This window comes from Pyrgilauda ruficollis, unplaced genomic scaffold (genome assembly GCF_017590135.1).
Source record: "Pyrgilauda ruficollis isolate IOZ18807 unplaced genomic scaffold, ASM1759013v1 scaffold57, whole genome shotgun sequence".
Lineage (NCBI taxonomy): Eukaryota > Metazoa > Chordata > Aves > Passeriformes > Passeridae > Pyrgilauda > Pyrgilauda ruficollis.
The window spans coordinates 3,536,572-3,555,413 of record NW_024527377.1 but is presented as its reverse complement, the minus strand read 5'-3'; the positions used below and the strand labels follow the sequence as shown (position 1 = coordinate 3,555,413).

The window sequence follows — 18,842 nt, the reverse complement described above, 5'->3', positions numbered from 1 at the left end:
TTGGCTGCTGAGTGTGGCTGTCAGTCCTTGGAGGACAGGGGACACCTTCCCCTGCCCAGCTCCACGAGCTCCTGACAAAATGGACCTGTCCTGTTCCCTCATGGCACCGTGAGGTGGAAAATCAGAATCGGTGCACAGAAACTGCTCCTTGTGCTGCCCATGATCACACAGCCAGGTCTCTCTGGGCTTCCTGTCACTACTGACAGGAAAATCCCTGAGCAGGGCTGAGGTGGCCATGGGATTCATCCTGTCTTGACATGACCAGACGATGTAGCCTGGAGCTGTGCCAGAGAAGGTTGAAGTCGGACTCCAGGTAGAATTTCTTCAAGGAAAGGATTGCCAAGCATTGGAACAGGCTGCCCGGGAGGTGGTGGAGTCCCCATCCCTGGAGGTGTTGAAGAACTGATTGGACGTGTCGTTTAGTGCTCTGTTTGACCAGGTGTGATCGGTCAAAGGCTGGATTGGTGATCTGGGAGGTCTTCCCCGAGCTTAATGGCTCTGTGACTCCTGAGAACAGGAGCTCGGCAGGGCCGGGCAGGGCGGGATCCGCCGCGTCCCGCGGGGCTCTGCTCCCGCCGGGCTCTGCCCTCCATGGGCTCTGCCTCCCTGGGCTCTGTCCCCTCCCTGGCCTCTGCTCCTTCCCTGGGCTCAATCCCCTCCAGGCTCTGCCCTCCATGGGCTCTATCCCTCCCTGGGCTCTGTCCTCCCTGGGCTCCGTCCCTTCCCTGGGTTCTATCCCCTCCCTGGGCTCTGTCCCCTCCCTGGGCTCCGTCCCTTCTCTGGGCTCTCTCCCCTCCCTGGCTCTGCCTCCCTGGGCTCTGCCCCTTCTCTGGGCTCTATCCCCTCCCTGGGCTCTGCCTCCCTGGGCTCTGTCCCCTCCCTGGGCTCTGTCCCCTCCCTGGGCTCTCTCCCCTCCCTGGCTCTGCCTCCCTGGGCTCTGTCCCCTCCCTGGGCTCTGTCCCCTCCCTGGGCTGTGCCCCCGCGGGGCCCCGGGCAGGGGCGGGCGGAGCCGGCCCGGCCCGGCCCCGTACCCGGAGCATAAGAGCCGCAGGCGGGCCCGGGCTGGCGTCAGCCGCGTTCGCCGGGAGCGGGAGGGACCGTGCCTGCCTGCCACCATGTGCGGTGAGTGACGGAGCGCGGGCTGAGCCCGGCCAGCAAGGCACAGGGGCGGCTTTGTCCCCGAGCCCGGCGGTGCCGCTGGGACTGGCCCCGCTGCATCCTTTCGGGGCTGGGAAGGACGGGGAGCGCCTGGCAGGTGAAGGTGAAGCCGCTCCGCCCGGCCCTTCTCCCGAGCAGACGCGATCGCCGTTCCGTGCCTCCCTCCCCGAGCCCCCCGTGCCTGGCGACGTGTCTCGGGTCTTGTTGGGATGGAAGTCGTCCCGTTCCCACCGCCCGGCTGCCCCGGGGATGCCCGGGCTGCCTGGTTCACCTCTGCTCCTGGTCCCGCTGCCTCGGATGCACGGGATGCGCTGGGCTCTGTCTTTCCCGATCCGGGACTAGGGATTGATTAATCGTGACTCACTTCCGAGCTGCACCGATAAGGGAGAGTTTGTGGTTTTCAAACAAAGGCAGTGAAGGAGCTTAATTCTTAGCGGTTGTGAGTTTATTCACCTCATTTTCTTCTAATAAAGATGAGATGGAAAAGATAATTCCTATAGCGTGTACACAATTGCTTAGATATGCTTCGGATCAGATGGAAATCAAAGTGTGGGTTCGGAAGCTGCTAACGCGATTGCATTTGGTTATGGAGGAAAGTTTGGTGAAACTTTGCCAATCTGTCACTGACATCTCCTCTCAGGTCTGACGAAAATAGAAAAATTTGCACTTGTACTTCTTAGTCGTCATCAACAAAACCTCTTTTGTGGGATGTAGACTGAAAGTGAATTGAGTTACTGCTCCCAGAATTGTACTTTCTGAATTAGGTATCTTTTCCTTGCCTCCTCATCCTTTTTAATTGTAACCTCAGAAGGAGCAAGGAGCTCTGGAATCCTCTTTCACTGGAACACGAGGTGATATTGTTTCAACTCCTATTGTGTGAGCTCCTACGTGACAGATCACTATCAATGAGACAAACTCGGTGCCTTCTAAACAAAACCCCTCCAGGTGAGAGACCTGGCTCAACGCCTGAGCCACCCTGGGGTATCCACGGCAAGCCCTGAGACACGTAATGGTGATATCAAAAACTTTGCATGTCTGGGCTGTGTATTGATTGGGAAGTGAGGGAAGTTAACAGTGTTCAAGGGGTTCGGTAGAACATCCAATTTGGGGTGGAGCAAGTGACTCAGGTCGAAATGGCAAAGAGCAGCAGTTCATGAAGGGTAAGTGAGAACTGAGCTAGGTTTTTTCCCATCAGCATTTAGAAACCTTTTATATTACATTTGTTTTCATGAAAGATATCCCTCAGCCTGCTATGCTGATCTCTGTAGGGAGTGTTGGAGTTCTAGTGATTGCAACCAGCAGTTTTGAAATTACTTCTTTGTTGTTGTTTTTATTTTTTCATATCTTTCCAGGTTTAAGTGCTGATAATGGACTCTATTTTGTTTTCTTTGGCTTCAGGTAGCATGTGAAGATTTATAGCCCTTGGTTTATGTTTTGAAAATACACAGGTCATAAATTCTGCTATAAACATGCTCGTAAGGAAGCAAAGTCAAGATGTTATCATTCTCACATGTAAGGCAGTATAGCCAAAGTATTCAAGCAAAAGTATTCAGGGTTTAAAAAACAGTCAAGATGCACTTAAACTGATGACCTCTTTTAAATCAAAGTTAGTTTCGTCAGGATATGAAGTTGAGACTTTTTCAAAGCTAAGTTTCTGGCATCAACAATGTGCTTAGGGGTATCCTTTTATTTTTCAAAAAGTAAATAATTTCGTTCAAACTTCAAGTATAGGCTGCCCCCTTCCTGATTTTGGTGAAGTCTTGCAATTGCAAGAGTTCTTGTGGAATTTTCCCACAGAAAATACTCAATTTATTTTTCCTTCTTCTGATGCTCTCTCTGCTTGTAATCCTGAAAGGGGAAGCTCTGAAGTCTTGATATACATGCAAAGGGAGAGCCTTGCTTTCAGTGTCTGCACATGATTGAAGCTGGTTTTAGTTATGTTTTAGCAACCTTCTCTTTCTGTTTTTAGCATCTGCTTCTAAAGATAAGCCATAGACGATTGACCTAGTTCATCCTTCTAAGCAAACTGTGATTATGGAAAGTTATAAACTAGATTTAACATTCAGATCAAGAGGACAATGTCCTAGTAAAACACTTCTTGGGTGCTTTTCCTGGATTTTATGTTTTTGAGTCTTCTTAAGGAAGCAAGATCTGGAAATGGCATCTAATACCTTGGGGAGGCCATCATAAAGGAGCTTGTGTGCATCACAAAACTCTTATCATAAGATGATTCAACTGAGATTCAGTCATACTAGTGTGCTTCCAGAAAGAATTAAGATACAAGGAGTCTTTATCACAAGTTGTTTCTACATGAGTAATGTGCTTTAAATCTGGCCAAAATGATGACTGAGGAGGAAAAAATACGTGAGTGGATAAATTGTGAAACAGACATGTACTAGAGAAAGTGTTACTCTCAGTGCTTAGAGTAAGATTTATTTCCCTTAACTGGAAGAGTTTATAACATGTTCTTTGAAGTCAGGCTGCAGCTATTGTTTTCATTTTAAATGGCCTTTGGTGACTTCTGCATCTTCTAATGCACGTGTGTGGAAGTGCAGCTCCAATTCCCTGGAAACAAGGATCTTTTTAACAAATGCAGCACACTGGTAGCATTGTAAGGATGGCCCCAGAGGAAGGTTCTTCCTGGAGCTCCGTGTAGTGAAAGATGCCACATGGAACATACAAGGATGTTGAGGCTTAAATTCATTGTGAAATCTGGCCTAGAAAGTAGAGCTGGATCTGAAATGAGGTGTGGCAATGTTTTGGAATGATGTTGAGAAATTCGTATTGAAGAAATTGAAGAATGCTGCTTTTGAGGTTCGTGGTTAGTGCCAGAGAACGGTAAATATCTGTCTGGAAAAATGATCAACAGGCTCTCAGTCTGAAGTGACTGCTTATAACCAGAGGCATTATTTTTCAAAGCATCCATGAAGAACAGTATTAAGCAGTTCAAATTCCCAAATACCTCCTTAAATGCAACTATTGTCTTAATGTCTCCGTTAATGTTGGATGCGCTAGAAATAATTAGTCTGAGCTCCTCATAAATCTCACTTCTGAAGCAGCAAAGTATTATCCACCCTTTAATCTTTCCAAAATAAATTCAGAGGCACATGTAATACTCTCTTTGTCTCACTGTCAAATCAACAGTATTAATGTCTTATAAACCAATGGAGCAACCAAATTCACAGTAATATTTGTTAGGGAGATTTATTGGTGTATCATTATAACAGCTTCTTCACTATGGCCATTTACAGTTCAAAAGCCTTAATTGAGGGGGAAGAGGGTGTTAAATTTCAAACAAAGGCTTTCTCTATCTAAAACACTTGTCTGAACTGCTTATCTGTAGAGCTCTTAAAGTCTGGGGTTTTTTTTCTCACTGTAGTCTCCAGTCCTGACTTGTTACTCGGAGAAACTGTTGAAACAGCGAAATTAGTTGTTTTTGTTTTATTGGGGTACAGATTTGCAAGAGTTAATAAAAGGCCCTAATGTATCCATATAAATACCAGAGTCGCAGGAAGAGCAGTAGGCAGAGAAAAGGAATGGCTGTGTTTTTCTTTGCAGGTGACTCTTTTATTACACCTTTTCTAAAGATAAAACAACATCCCCAACGCCCTTCTAATAAAAAAAATACCTGTGTACTTTAAAAAAAAAAAATTAGGGTGAGGGAACCAAGCCCCAGCTGAAAAAAGAAGCCTTTTCTTGGTCGATGACTGGTGTATTCAGGAGGAGAGGGATCAGGGAGTGATTCGGGGCTCGCTGCGGTGCCCCGGGGCGCTGGCAGGGGCACGCACGGGCTCTCGTGCCCGCCTGCCTTTGGATTGTGCTCAGGCAGCGCAGGGGGAGCGCTCGTGTTGTGCGTGACCCCGTTTGGTACCTTCTGATTCTTTCCTTTGTTGTCCTACCCTATTGACTTCTGCCCTTTCCTCGTGTTTGCTTCTCCATTCTCTTTCTGCTGAAGTGGCTGATGCATGCGGGATTAAGCTGGAGCCTTTCAGAAATAGATGTTGTGCCTCGTACCTACCCATGGGTATTTAAGGCCATGACTTGGATTACAAAAGTCTCCTTGTGTTAGTACTGGTGAATATATTCCTTCTTTGAATGCCTGGATATGAAATAGATCACAATGTTCCCATTTTCAGCTGTGGTTTTCGTGAAAAGTAGAGTTTTTTTAACCTCTCCTAACTGTTTAACTCTTGGTGGGTAACATGAGGAGAGTGAAACTCGCCAGTAAAGTTTGTGTTATGTGTTGAAATTTGGCTTCTGAGTCCTTTATTGTACTTGAATTCTTTCCATTTCAAAATGCATTAGAAGGAATTGTACTAAATGGGAGGTTGGGTGCCCCTAGGACTTCTCCCTGACACTAGTCTGAAAGAGTTTTAAATTGAGTCTGAAGTGATGCAAATTTTTAAAATAACCTCTTTGCTTCTTTTCCCCCCTCCTTCCCCCTTTCTCCTTAAACAGGAATTTTTGCTTATCTAAACTACAGAGTGCCTCGCACTAGGAAGGAAATATATGAAACCCTGATAAAAGGATTACAGAGACTGGAATACAGAGGCTATGACTCTGCAGGTATGTAACCAACTCAACAGATTAATTTTAGCAACCAATAGCTCATTCCATTACTTTTTTGGGTACTTTCAGTGTCTAGCCTCTTGGATTTTTTCTTTCTTTATTCTACAGATTAACAGATCAGAACTAATTAGCTTGATTCTTGGAGTGCTACAGCTTTCCTCAGGACTTAAAATTGGGTGTTTAGCTCTGTAATTAGATGGTTGAGATTAGTACATGTAAGCAAGACAAACAGGGTGTGGAAAAAGTTCTCTATAAAGGGCCGTGTAGTTTGTACCTCAGCCTTTTTTGTGAATGTGAACCACAGTGAAGGATGGGGAAGATTAAACTTGTCTTAAATTTGAGTTGGCTCATTTCATAGGCAAAATATTTCATTCTGTTGTCAAATACAATTTGAGATGGCTCATGTATGTTTTAATCTGTGCAGTGGATATAGACTTAATGTGGTTTCATTTGAACATGCACAGGTCTAGCAACAACAATAAAAATATTGATTTCAGTGGTGTGTGCCTGTGTGTATTTTCTCAGCCTTTTCCTCATTCTAGTGTATTTCATGCTTTAAATAACACGTATGACTGTGTCCTGTGCTGTAGGAGTGGCAATTGATGGAAATAATAATGAAGATAAAGAAAGATTCATCAAACTGGTTAAGAAAAGAGGAAAAGTAAAGGCCCTGGAAGAAGAGTTGTACAGTAAGTGTTAAAAATGACCCCTTTACTTTGGCCTCCCAGTCAGATACTATCTGCATCTCAGCAGAAAGTCAGACCATAAAATTGCAGTTATGATTTTGCATCAGCAATAACTGCATTGGGAAATCCAAGCAGCTGAATTTTTTGTGCCCCTCAAATCTGCACTTAAAAGGCAAGCTGATCTTCAGATCTAGCACTGTGGAATTGTCAGTCTATTCTCCCTTCTTTTGGTTGCTCCTTTGTCCAAAACCTGGGCTCCTTTGGCTCTTTGCTCATGTGATTTCTGTGCTGCATGGCTGAAATGCTGAAACATGCACTCTGACAGAATTTATGACCATTTAAGCAGCTGGCTGTCATCACAATCTGCTTTATGCAGTGCTTCCATCTGTGAAAGCCTGAAGCTGTGTTTTAATACGTTTACATTATAATTTGTAGTAATGGGGTCTGTTAGCCTGTCTGTTAGTATTGGCTAAAAATGCTCCTATCTTGGAAAACAAGGTTTTAACCACAGTAGCTTGAACTTTCAGAAGTATAATGTCAAGAAAGCAAATGGTTAAAAAAAAACCCCAGAAGATAGCTTTTAGATTTTTGCCTGTAGGAATTGTCTTTGTGTTTTACTAATTGTGTGCGTGTGAGAGAGAGAGACAATATTAATTATTCAGTAAACTAAATTTCTCCTGTATAGAACAAGATGACCTGGATTCAAAAACCGATTTTGAAACACATTTTGGAATTGCTCATACTCGCTGGGCGACGCACGGAGTACCAAGTGCAATAAACAGTCACCCTCAGAGATCAGATAAAAGGAATGGTACGTAATCTCTGCAGCACTTGAACCACACAAATGTGAAATAATTCAATCCACAGAACACAAATGTTCTTACTATTGTTATGGTATCTATTTTTTATAGTAGGGCTAAGCTGTTGCCATTCCATTTAGCTCAGACATTTTTCAAATCAAATAGCCTCTTCTCAGGCTAAAGTAACACTAAAAATTAATGACATCTGTTCTCTGAAAATTGCAAGTTAATTGAAGTACAACATTCTTGTTTTGAAAGGTAAGACTGAAAATATGAATGTGTCAATATTGCCTGGTCCAGAAAAGGGAGATTTCATATCATTCTTTATTTGAGATGGCTTGGTGCTCTACTAAGTGTAGTTTAGAACCCTCTCAGTAATTTGGAACTGCCTTTGTATACTTTCAGAATTTGTAAGCTTCTGCTTGCAGTTGTCCATGTTGTGATAAACTGAAAGCTATAGCAGGTGGTTTCAAGTGTACTTCTAAGCTTTTTTTCCCCTTGTAATTTTGTGTTCTGAATTAAGTATCTTAATTTTTTGTTGCTCATGAATATATCTATATATGTATTTTTTTTTCTCTTAGAATTTGTTGTCATCCATAATGGAATCATCACAAACTATAAGGACCTGAGAAAATTTCTGGTGAGTCTGTGGCAACTCAATTCTAAAACTAGAAAGTTAATAGTCTCCCAAATACCATCAGGTCGTTCATGACTTCAGTGGAGCATGAATTCAAGTTTCTTGATATCATCTATAAAAAAACTGTGTGAACGGGTCTGCCTAATAACGATACTCAGGAGCTGGTGAAGTGCAACATGTTCCTGTGATCCTAAATGCAGAGTATTTATGAGCAGAGTTATCAGCAGTTTGTGCTGAGATTCTCTGAGAGGGTGTGTGGAGTGGGCTCCCTCCTGTCTCTTGGTGCTTGACAGATGCCAAACAAGTCTTACTGTGTGTCTTATTCCAGTATTTCCCAAAGAGTATCTGTGATATGATAAGTCCTTGTATTTTATCTATAGTGATTTATATGCACTGGTCCAATGCAGTGCTCCAAGCTCTGACTGCAGTTTCTGGTGGGAGGCAGCTGAGAGGCTCTTCAGTGTTTGCTGCCTGAGGATGGACACAATTTTACTCTTCTATATGATATTTCAGGAGAGCAAAGGATATGAATTTGAATCTGAAACAGATACAGAAACAATCCCCAAATTGATCAAATACATGTATGACAACAGAGAGAGTGAAGACACCAGTTTTTCAGCCTTGGTAGAGAGAGTTATTCAACAGCTGGTAAGTGGGAAATTACTTTTTTTCCCCTGTACAACAGTATAAGCTATTTTTGGGGTTCCTTAGCACTCTGCCTTATGCATTTAGATCCTCTGCAGGAGTTCTTAGAAGGTGCTGCAAATAACACTTTTAGGCTTCTAAATAATACTTAATAGACCAAGAAATGAGATTAAAATTTTGGAGACTTCAAAGACTTTTTACTGTTAAATCTTTAAATTGCAGTAGCAGCGGATTTAGTTTTTTGAGTTTTTTGTCTTGTTTTGTTTTTAGCAAGAAGTTAACACAGCTTTTTAATGAAGGAGTTTAACTTAAAAAAAGTAATAGGAGCCTCTGGGGGTCAAAATCTCTCATAAATGGCAGTGTGTTCCTAAAGGTTATTCTGATCGTGTTGAAACACTGCTGTGATTCAAGTTTGGCCAATGCCTTGGCTCTCCTATTTGGAAATAGATCTAACAAGCTGGACTGGTTTCCAAACTGTGAAGTGGGAATCTACTGTTACTCAGTATGTGAATGCTTAAAAACTTTGATAGATGCATTGCAAACTTGGAGAAAGCTGGCTTTGTTTCCTCCCCCAGTCTCCGGGCAGATGTTTTCCCTCCCCTTCCTGCAGTTTCTGACGCTCTTTTCACCTCCCGTCTCCTCTTTAAAGCAGCTCTGTAGGATTCCTTGCAGCAGGGCTGGAATCCACACCAAGGCAAGGCCTGTGTGGGTCAAGAGGGAGCAGCCCCAGAGCTGAGGGGAAGGGAGGCTTCACCTGACCCAGAACAGGGGCAGAGTGCTCTGAGTGGAGCCCTGGGAGAGGAGGGAATGAATGTCACCATCTCTGTCCTGCTGGCAGGGTGGGGGGCCTTGGCTCCTGCTTTGGGAATCCTCCTCCAGGAGTTTGCCAGCTGTGTTAGTACTGTACAGTTGTTTCTGGGGTTTTTTTCTGGTGTTGTGGATTTTTTTGTGTTTTGTTTTTGAAATACATTAATGAGAATTTGCTGCTTGAACTAGAAATAGTAACTCCAGGTTTTTAGTTGAAACTGCATAGTAATGCACTGCAAGTAAAATTCTGATTGAAGGTCTTACTGAAAGTAAATGTCTAACAATCTTCATGTTGATTATGAGTAGCATCTCTGACATTTTCATAACCTTTGCATTCAAGATTAATGTTTTTATTTATAAAGAGAGGCTAAGTGTTCACTTCCTGATCTTTTAGCTGTTGCACCATTAATGTGCATGTCAGCTTGCTCTTCTCCATGGCCAATTCCTTTAAAGGTGCAGTCTGCCCTCCAGGAAGAGACTCCTGATAGCAGCTCCTTCAGTGCCTCTTCAGAGAGGGGCCCCAGTTTAATGAGATGCAACTATTTGAGATAAGTTGTTTAGGATCTTTTTTTTTTTTCTCTCCTTTGTATTCATGGTTTCCAGGAAGGTGCTTTTGCATTGGTTTTCAAGAGCATCCATTACCCAGGTGAAGCAGTTGCTACCAGGTTAGTAAAAGTCCATTTTATACATAATGCATGCTTTTTATTAGGTTAAAAAAAAGCCAGCCTCTTAAAGATACTAAAATATTGATGTTTAAAGTGCTTAATTAACCAAAATGAGTGAGTCAATAAAGAATCTCAATGTATCTTGTGTTTCTAAATTTGTGTTAAGAGCATGCTAATTTTTTCCCGATGTCAAAAAGAGGAGAGGGAAGGGATATTGTTCAGTTTTAGTTCCCATTGAGTAAAGACTGAGATAAGTACATTCATGTTGGCTGAAAGACCATCATAGTAACAGGTTATACAAATAGAGTTCTATAGCTGTCACAGCATTGATGGTGTCTTTCTGTGTAAGTTCTGCTTTTATTTATGACTTGAAAAACAACTTTCAGGAAATGTAAAGATATTAAAATAGCAAGTGACATAGCAAGTGATCAAAATAGCAAGTGATGGGAATAAAGACTGTTTTATATTACAGCCCAAAAGCCCATTGCTTCGGTGGTCTAAAATAAGACTGCATTAAAATTTTGAAAAAGCCAGCTGTATCATCACTCCAACTGGAGAACATCTTCTGAAATGAGCTATTCTATATGTGGTTCAGGTTTGGGTTTTTAGGGCTAGGGATTTAAGAGAAGCTAATCTTGTAATCTGAGTGTGACTTGTTCTTTTATTCCTGTGATATTTTTTTAATAAGGTCTTCAGTGACATGTAACCCATATAATTAAAAAAATGTCTTAATATTCTACAGTTTCAGAGGTGCAGTAGGGATGGTTGATGTTTCTGAGTTTGGAAGGCTAAGGAGTGTAACAGCACTTCAATTCTAAAGAGCACAGGAGCTTACTGTTGTCTCACTTTAAAGGCAAAGTAAGATTTTGTTCAAATTGGTCCCTGTACTAAGACGTTTTCTGATTACTGCAAAGAAAACAGCTGGTTCATATACATTTTCCTCTACCTGGATGTAGTTTACAGGTAAAGAATCACCATGGCACATGGTAATTACTTATATAATAATATTTGGTGAATCTTAAGAAGAACCAATACATATATTATAATATTATATGTTATATAACTCCTGCCATGTAATGACCTTAGGATCATGGTTGAAGGAGGCTCTTCCTGTTTAGGAAGCTAGATGGGATATTGTCTTTTCAGCTTCACCAATGTCTGGTAACTTCTTTGTATGCACATTTCTCTTTATAAACTTGAGTGTTTTCCTTTCTCTAGGAGAGGGAGTCCTTTGCTCATTGGGGTTAGAAGCAAGTACAAACTCTCAACTGAACAGATTCCAGTTTTATATAGAACATGTAAGTTGATAAATCAAAATACATTATTTTTAAGAACTAAAATTGCTGTTACTTTATGATTAGAAATTAGGTTAATTGGGTTTTGTACCATAAAACTACCAGCTGATGCCCCAAATAACTTTTGGCTGGGGATATTTTTATACTACTGAATGTGTAGTTCAGAAAGTCCCATGCCCCAACCTATTTCTGTAACTGTGATACCCTAAACCTGTACAGTCTGTAATCTTAACTGAACAGAACTGGGTTTGCATTTGAAATGTCTCATTTCTTTAATAGGCAACATTGAGAATGTGAAGAACATCTGCAACTCCCAAGTGAAAAGACTGGATAGCTCAACCTGCCTTCATGCTGTTGGGGATAAGGCAGTAGAATTCTTCTTTGCTTCAGACGCAAGGTAGTAAAAATACTTCAACTTTGCTGAAAATATTGGTTTTTTGTTTAAAAATGAGATAGCTAGATAGTTCTGGAAATTTAAGCTGCCTTGCTCTTGTACAATGGCTTTCTGAAAGAAGAGCTTTTAATCCAGGTGACATCAGAAAGCCCCCAGGCTCAGGTGCTTGAAAAATGTTTGCAGTTCAGATGCTGCTGACAAACTTTCACAAGTGCAATATCTGCCAGTTGCTGACCTCTAGGTGAAATATATCCAGTGTAGGAAAGTAATTTGGGTACAAATGGACACTCATCAGCTGAGCATTTGGGCAGACTATAGGTTAGTCGGGGTTGTGATGTTTTCAAGTCAGATATTGGAGGAAGAAAATAGTAGTGTGGTTCCAAACTGGGCAGGAACCTGGACATCAGGCACACATTTATCTTGGAAACATGAGCGGGACCTTAGCAGGAGCCATCAAGGACACTGGGAGGCATTTCAGACCAGCAGGAAAGGATGCAGTGGCTGCTGAGCCTCCTGCTGTGGGTTGCTGTGAGAGTGCAGGAGGAGCAGCAGATGGAGCCATTGCCTTTAGGATGGCTCTGTCTGCAGTTAGGTCCAAAAGGAAGAGAGAAGCAGTGTTGGAAGTGCTCTTGTGGCATATTTAATTGCTTTGCTATTACCAACTCTGACGTGTCAGGTTTGTCTTGCTTGTTTTTCTCTCTGTAGTGCCATCATTGAGCACACCAACAGAGTGATTTTCTTAGAAGATGATGACATTGCAGCTGTAACTGACGGGAAGCTCTCGATTCACCGTCTGGAGCGTTCAGCTAGTGATGATCCTTCCCGGGCCATCCAGACCTTGCAGATGGAATTGCAGCAAATCATGAAGGGTGGGTTGAAACATCTGTAAATGCGTATCATCAAAGATGGATTTTTACGACACTGTTTGTGTAGTAATTGAGGCAGCAAACTGCTAGTTTGTTGTGACAATTACATTTTATTCAAGCTGTTTGTACTGGGAGCTGACAATTCCAAGTTTTGAGACCAAGAGAGAATGGGCAGTCTGGGACCCTATCCATTTTAGATTTGGAAAAGTCATAGATACTTCTATTCATTTCAGTATCTAGTGAAAATGTAACTAATGTTAACATGTTGTAGTTGTTGGCAAAGTTTGACTATAAATTAGGAATTGAAGGGGAGCACAGATGTTTCCTTATGAAAGAATTTATTTGCCTTGTTAGTATTGGGAAATAGAACCAACCAAATAAAGTGACCTATCCATCCTTCCTTTCTTCTTGCCTATTATAAGCTTTTATTTAGGCTAACACAGTCAAGTTAGTCTTAAAAGTTCTCTTTGTAACTGGAATAGACTTAAAATAACAAATCTAAGCTTTGCCATGTCATGTTTTTATAAACAGGTAACTTCAGTGCCTTCATGCAAAAGGAAATTTTTGAACAACCAGAATCAGTTGTCAACACAATGAGAGGCAGGGTGAATTTTGAGAGCAGCACAGGTAAAGGAGAACAGTCCTTCAAACTGCACTAAGTTTGAAATTTGTAAATATCCTATCTAGAAAATGAAAACCACCATTGTGTATTTATTTGTTTGCAGTTTTGCTGGGGGGGCTGAAGGATCATTTGAAAGAAATCAGAAGATGCCGAAGACTGATCATTATTGGCTGTGGGACCAGTTACCACGCTGCAGTGGCTGTATGTTCCCAACCTTGCTTGAAATGCATTTATAACTTACTTTGCTGGGGTTTCAGACAACAGCTTTTCATCTGCTTTTTCTTCTATCTCAGACTTTGTCTTTCTTTGAGGGATCTCCCCCTTTTATTTAGCTTTCCTTAGTGCCACATTCTTTATTAATGCTTCAATGCCATTAATAACCATGCTAGAAGTTAACTTTTTCCACCTTGGCTTTTAAAGCTCTGGTGAGCTGTAATTACCAGCTTTTCTAATAAGAATTCATTTAGATTTTCTCTGATTTGTCAAATGTCCAAATGTTAGTGGGTGGCAATATTAACAAATACTGTGTTCTGCTTGAATACAGACTCGCCAAGTCCTGGAAGAATTAACTGAATTACCAGTGATGGTGGAACTTGCCAGTGACTTCCTGGATAGAAACACACCTGTATTCAGGGATGATGTGTGCTTTTTTATAAGCCAGTCAGGTGAGCTGCATTTGCTGTGAGTGACTGCTCTAAGATTGCTTTCCATCGCACTTTGCATTATGTAAGTGTGGGTACATTTATTTAGAACACACTTGTCTAGACTTTGATGCATTTTGGGAATCATTATTATCCTCTGCCAACCTGAAGTGAAGGTGTGAATGTTTTCCAGGTGAAACTGCAGATACACTCATGGCCTTGAGGTATTGTAAAGAACGCCGTGCTCTGACAGTTGGCATCACAAACACAGTTGGAAGTTCAATATCCAGGGAGACTGACTGTGGTGTGCACATCAATGCAGGGCCTGAGATTGGTGTGGCAAGCACAAAGGTAATTGCTGTTCAGGGTTTGACTTTCAGTCCTGTGGAATACAACTCAAATTTTAATTGCAGCACTTCAAACTGAGATCATATTCACTCTCTGCAGAATTAGCTGCTAAATGTTTTTGTTATGTCTCCAGGCCTATACCAGCCAATTCGTGTCTCTTGTAATGTTTGGCCTAATGATGTCTGAAGACAGAATTTCCTTGCAGAAAAGGAGACAGGAAATTATAAGTGGACTAAAATCATTGCCAGGTATATTGATATTTTGGGTTTGAGGAGGTATAGGGGATGTTGCCAGCATAAAATACTACTCAGGGATATTTCTTTCTCATTTAAGTTTCACTCTCCCCCTCATCCTGAAAGGCAAACAATATGAGAAAAATGGACTGTTCATTTCTGCACTGTTTGCCAGTTTTACAAGTGCCCTTCCAAGAAACTTGGCAGGAAGATCGGAATTTTCATGGGTTGGGTTTTCTAATTACAATAAGGTAGTTTTGTATGAGACATATTACTTGATCTCCTAAATTCATGGTTTGAAATTTCTAAAACCTCCCACTTTAAATCAGGATAGATAAAATGAAACTAATTCAAGGTGATTTTAAATGGATATTTCACTACTTCCTTTAGAGATTCAAATGGGATATATGAGCACTGCTTCAACCAATAGTTGTTTTAAATTTATTACTGTAAGTAAGGCTGGAAGAAAATATCCTTAAACTGCAGTCCAAATTGCTAAGTTAATGGTTGAATTGCATTAAGTGTATTTGTTCTTTTAGATAATTAGAACATTCTAGTACAAATGAACTATTTTTTCCAGTTTAAAAAAAATTGATTTTTTTTTTTCCTGTGCCTCAATAGAAATGATTAAAGAAGTCTTGTCCTTGGATGAGAAGATACATGATTTGGCTCTTGAACTGTACAAACAGAGATCATTGCTGGTTATGGGCCGGGGGTATAATTATGCCACGTGTCTGGAAGGGGCTTTGGTAGGAACTTCTCTATATTCTTTGATATTATTTAAAATGATATTTTGTGGCTTCTGCAACATAGTTTATTTCTAATATTTAATTACAATTTAATTCTACTGCAATAAAACTATTTATAACTAGAAGCATTTAAACACATACATAAGGTGAACCTGGATTGATACCACTTTCTTGTTTCTTTCACAAAATAAACACAGTTTTTAATCAGTCTATTTAAAACCAAGAAACTAACAATTTAAGTTGCTGACCCATTTGAAAACAACATCAGAAAACCACAATGTGCTGATGTTGAGAAGAGATGCTCATGCATAAAAGCCATTAATTATGTTATGAACATCCTGATAAAATGGGCACATACCCATCACTCAGAGGAGTTTGTGTTAAAGGTAGACTGCAGTAGCCGAGATTGTGCTGGGTGTTTGGTTCCTAAAATTCCTGTTGGTTACTCCGTGTACATGGGCGAGCTCTGCTGCCCACAGCCTGCTAGAAATCCCAGCAGCCACCCATGTGTTTTCACTAATACTTGATACCAGGTACATGTATTTAAGTGGCAGATGTACAGCCTTGGTGTTTTGATTCTTGCGGCTGTTGCTTCTCAGCTGATTTAGTAATAACTTGAGGCATTTCCTTTTTTTTTTTTTTTAGAAAATAAAAGAAATCACCTATATGCACTCGGAAGGTATCCTGGCTGGTGAGCTGAAACATGGGCCCTTGGCCCTAATAGATAAACAAATGCCTGTTATCATGGTGATCATGAAGGATCCTTGTTTCACCAAGTGCCAGAATGCTCTGCAACAGGTCACTGCTCGGCAGGTACAGTGTTCAACGAATTAACTTCCCCTGTGTCATAGGAAAAGAGATTGTGCACACTGCACTGCTGCTGACCGTGCACCTGGAAAGGGATGTACTGCTGGTTATTGTTAATTAAGTTGCAAATAAGATGCTACATCTGCATTGGAGGTTGTTATTACAGGTTAAAATCAGCAGTAAAAAGTGCTTTCATATGGCTTGTTTGTTTTGGGGTCTTTCTGTTTTGAAGCAAATGGAACAATGTTAAAACTGTACAGGGTGAAAACATTCAAATCTTACAATATAGTGAAAGTAAAGAGCCATTATGCAAGACTGGCGTTGCCTTTGTTAGCTACTTGAGTGTCTTCAAACACATACAGGCATGCTGTGAACAATACTTCAAAGCAGTTCTAGGCTACCTCTTCACTTAACAATGCAAAAATTTATTTTCAGGGTCGTCCAATCATTCTGTGTTCTAAAGAAGACACTGAAAGCTCAAAATTTGCCTACAAAACCATTGAGCTGCCTCATACAGTTGACTGCCTGCAAGGAGTGTTGAGTGTCATTCCTCTTCAGTTACTTTCATTTCACCTGGCTGTTCTCAGAGGATATGATGTAAGTGTTTTCTATATTTAACACTCCTTTTAATGCAGTTTTGAACTTCCTCCTACCAGTGTAAAGTGAGAAACCCAATTATATGGCATATCTAAGATTCATTAGCTATGAAAATAACTAGTCAATCTCATAGTGAGTGTGATTATAGAGGTAACATTTCAGTGCCAATTTTTCAGTTTTGTATTTTTAATTAGTATCCTTCTAAAAAAATATAAAGCTCTTTTGCTGTTTGGTTAGTTAAGAGTGCAAATGGGACTTTTTCAGAGAACCTAATCTTGAAATGTGATATTGTACTTTAAAATAGGTCAGTGCTTTGTACACCTTCGTTTGTTGATGTGTCAGTTTGACAATGATGACTGCTTTGAAAAGGTATCCTGTGCAAAACAAATATGTATTTGTTAGGAGGGTTTTGGAAGCACAAATGAATTCAGCTGAAAGTCATTATCTGCAGATCTATAGCCTGTTGTGTGTGTTAATGTGCCTAGAATCAAGCAGAACTCATTAGGAAGTCAGAAAAAGCACACTAAATGAACTGTCAAATGCAGAATGTCAGTATTCCTCTGTCGTACTGAAAGCCTGTCTCTTCATTCTAGGTGGACTTTCCAAGAAATTTGGCCAAATCTGTTACTGTAGAGTAACAGCCAAGAACAGCTGATGCCTTTGTCACCAGACCTCTGAGTTATACTTGTAGAATGTGTTGTTCTGAATTGATAGGTAAATGTTTTTTTCTAAAAAGAATGATAGTGCTAACTGGAAAGTGTCAGAAGGAATTATCTTGCAGCTTTAAAAGCTTTCGATGTGCCTTGTACCCAAGTGCTTTTGCTCACAGCAAATACTCCTCCAAGTCCTGAAATTACCAAAGAAGATAAAAATTGTTTACACATAGTATACTGAATGAACTTTTTTACTGTGCAATATATATATATATACAGCTCTCTCCAGAGTAACTGTGAACTTTTTTTAGCCTACACTACATAACTAGTTTCAAAGATATAGTATTTATGAGTACAATTTGTATAGCTTTTTTTAAGTTATTTTTTTTAGTACACTGCTTATCTGTAACATTGGTAATGCTCAGAATGTAAATACTGAGCGTGTTGATACTTCTGTACAGTTGATAGGGATTTTCCTCCTTCAGCCTCAAACTGGAAATTTGTTGTCCCCTCTTCTTTCCCAGCTTCCCTTCCCCCATTGCATCTGTGTTTCATATTTAAACAGTCATTTGCAAAGTTCTTCAGTGGCTGTAAATTCCCAGCTATGTTTTCAATTTCTGCTTCTTTTAACTGTTTTGAAAAGCCAGAATGACATTTGTTTTGTATGCCACCCCAGCTCTTATTTGCATAACATGTATAGTGCAACAGAATAGGGGAACTGGATGTCTTTCAAGTGATATTTTTGTTTGAAGAGGGTACAATGAAATGACAATGCAATTAAAAGATTATATAATTCTTATTTTGTGGTTTGGTTTTTTGTGTGTGCTTGTTTGGGTTTTTATTTGTTTCATTTTTGTTGGTTTTTTTTTTTTTTTTTTACCTTGATTACTTCTATCTCAGGTCTGAAGAAAGTCCTATTTTAGTACCATGTATATTTGCAAAAGCAAACTTTGCTAGTTTTGAACCAACTTGCAGTAGGGGAGAACCTGTAAACCTGCAACAAAATAAGGCAGATAATAAATAACAAATAAAAAAATAACAAATAAAAAAATAAAAAAAAAAAAAAAAGAAAATAACACAAGAAGTTCTCTGTTCATTTGTTTGGTTTTTATTTCCAAATGGCCAGAAAGCATAGGATTTAATTTTTCTGCATTTTATTTACTAAATACTTCACTAGTGAAGTTTATGATATTCCTCTGCAGGCTTGGCTCTAAATGGAGGTGTTTGAATGTTTACTTGGGTTAAGAGCTTGAAAGTGTTACACCAGCTTGTTATAATAGGACCTACTTACTGGAAACCACCCTAGTACTTTTTATAACCACATAATAGAACCAAAATAACAAAAAATATACTAATCTGACCTAAATGCCAAGAATATGTAACACTGTATCTAACATGTTTTGCTAAGTGATAAGAAGGCCCCTTTTACTCTTAATCTAGAATTAATATTCCCTTCATATTAAAAAGTGAACTATGAAGGCATATTGAGGTAACCTAGTCTATATGCAACATTAAATTGATTTATTAAAAAATTACAGGTGCACTTTTCTAAAATCATCTGTGAGAACAGAAATCACAGAAATGAAAGCTCTCATCAGTCCTAGGAGAGGTGGCAAATTGAGTTTATTTTTAGGCAGCACCTGTTTTAAAAACAAGCAGTCCCCGTGTCA

General features: G+C 40.4%; 1 protein-coding gene across 1 annotated transcript; it reads left to right on the top strand.

Moving 5' to 3' along the window:
• The first annotated feature begins 1,081 nt into the window (after positions 1-1,081).
• On the top strand, positions 1,082-17,971 carry GFPT2 (glutamine-fructose-6-phosphate transaminase 2). The gene is made up of 19 exons (XM_041482115.1): positions 1,082-1,122; positions 5,617-5,724; positions 6,318-6,416; positions 7,099-7,224; positions 7,795-7,853; positions 8,364-8,498; positions 9,906-9,967; positions 11,186-11,265; positions 11,542-11,659; positions 12,362-12,525; positions 13,054-13,149; positions 13,248-13,345; positions 13,689-13,809; positions 13,979-14,136; positions 14,267-14,381; positions 14,988-15,115; positions 15,761-15,928; positions 16,358-16,519; positions 17,113-17,971. The coding sequence occupies exons 1-19, from the start codon at positions 1,116-1,118 to the stop codon at positions 17,155-17,157; spliced, it is 2,049 nt and encodes a 682-aa protein (XP_041338049.1). The 5' UTR covers positions 1,082-1,115; the 3' UTR covers positions 17,158-17,971.
• The last annotated feature ends 871 nt before the right edge of the window (positions 17,972-18,842 follow it).

Coding starts and splice junctions, on each gene's coding strand:
- GFPT2 (XM_041482115.1), top strand. Junction 6,417..7,098: donor CCTGGAAGAAGAGTTGTACA/GTAAGTGTTAAA, acceptor TCTCCTGTATAG/AACAAGATGACCTGGATTCA. Junction 14,137..14,266: donor TTGGTGTGGCAAGCACAAAG/GTAATTGCTGTT, acceptor TTATGTCTCCAG/GCCTATACCAGCCAATTCGT.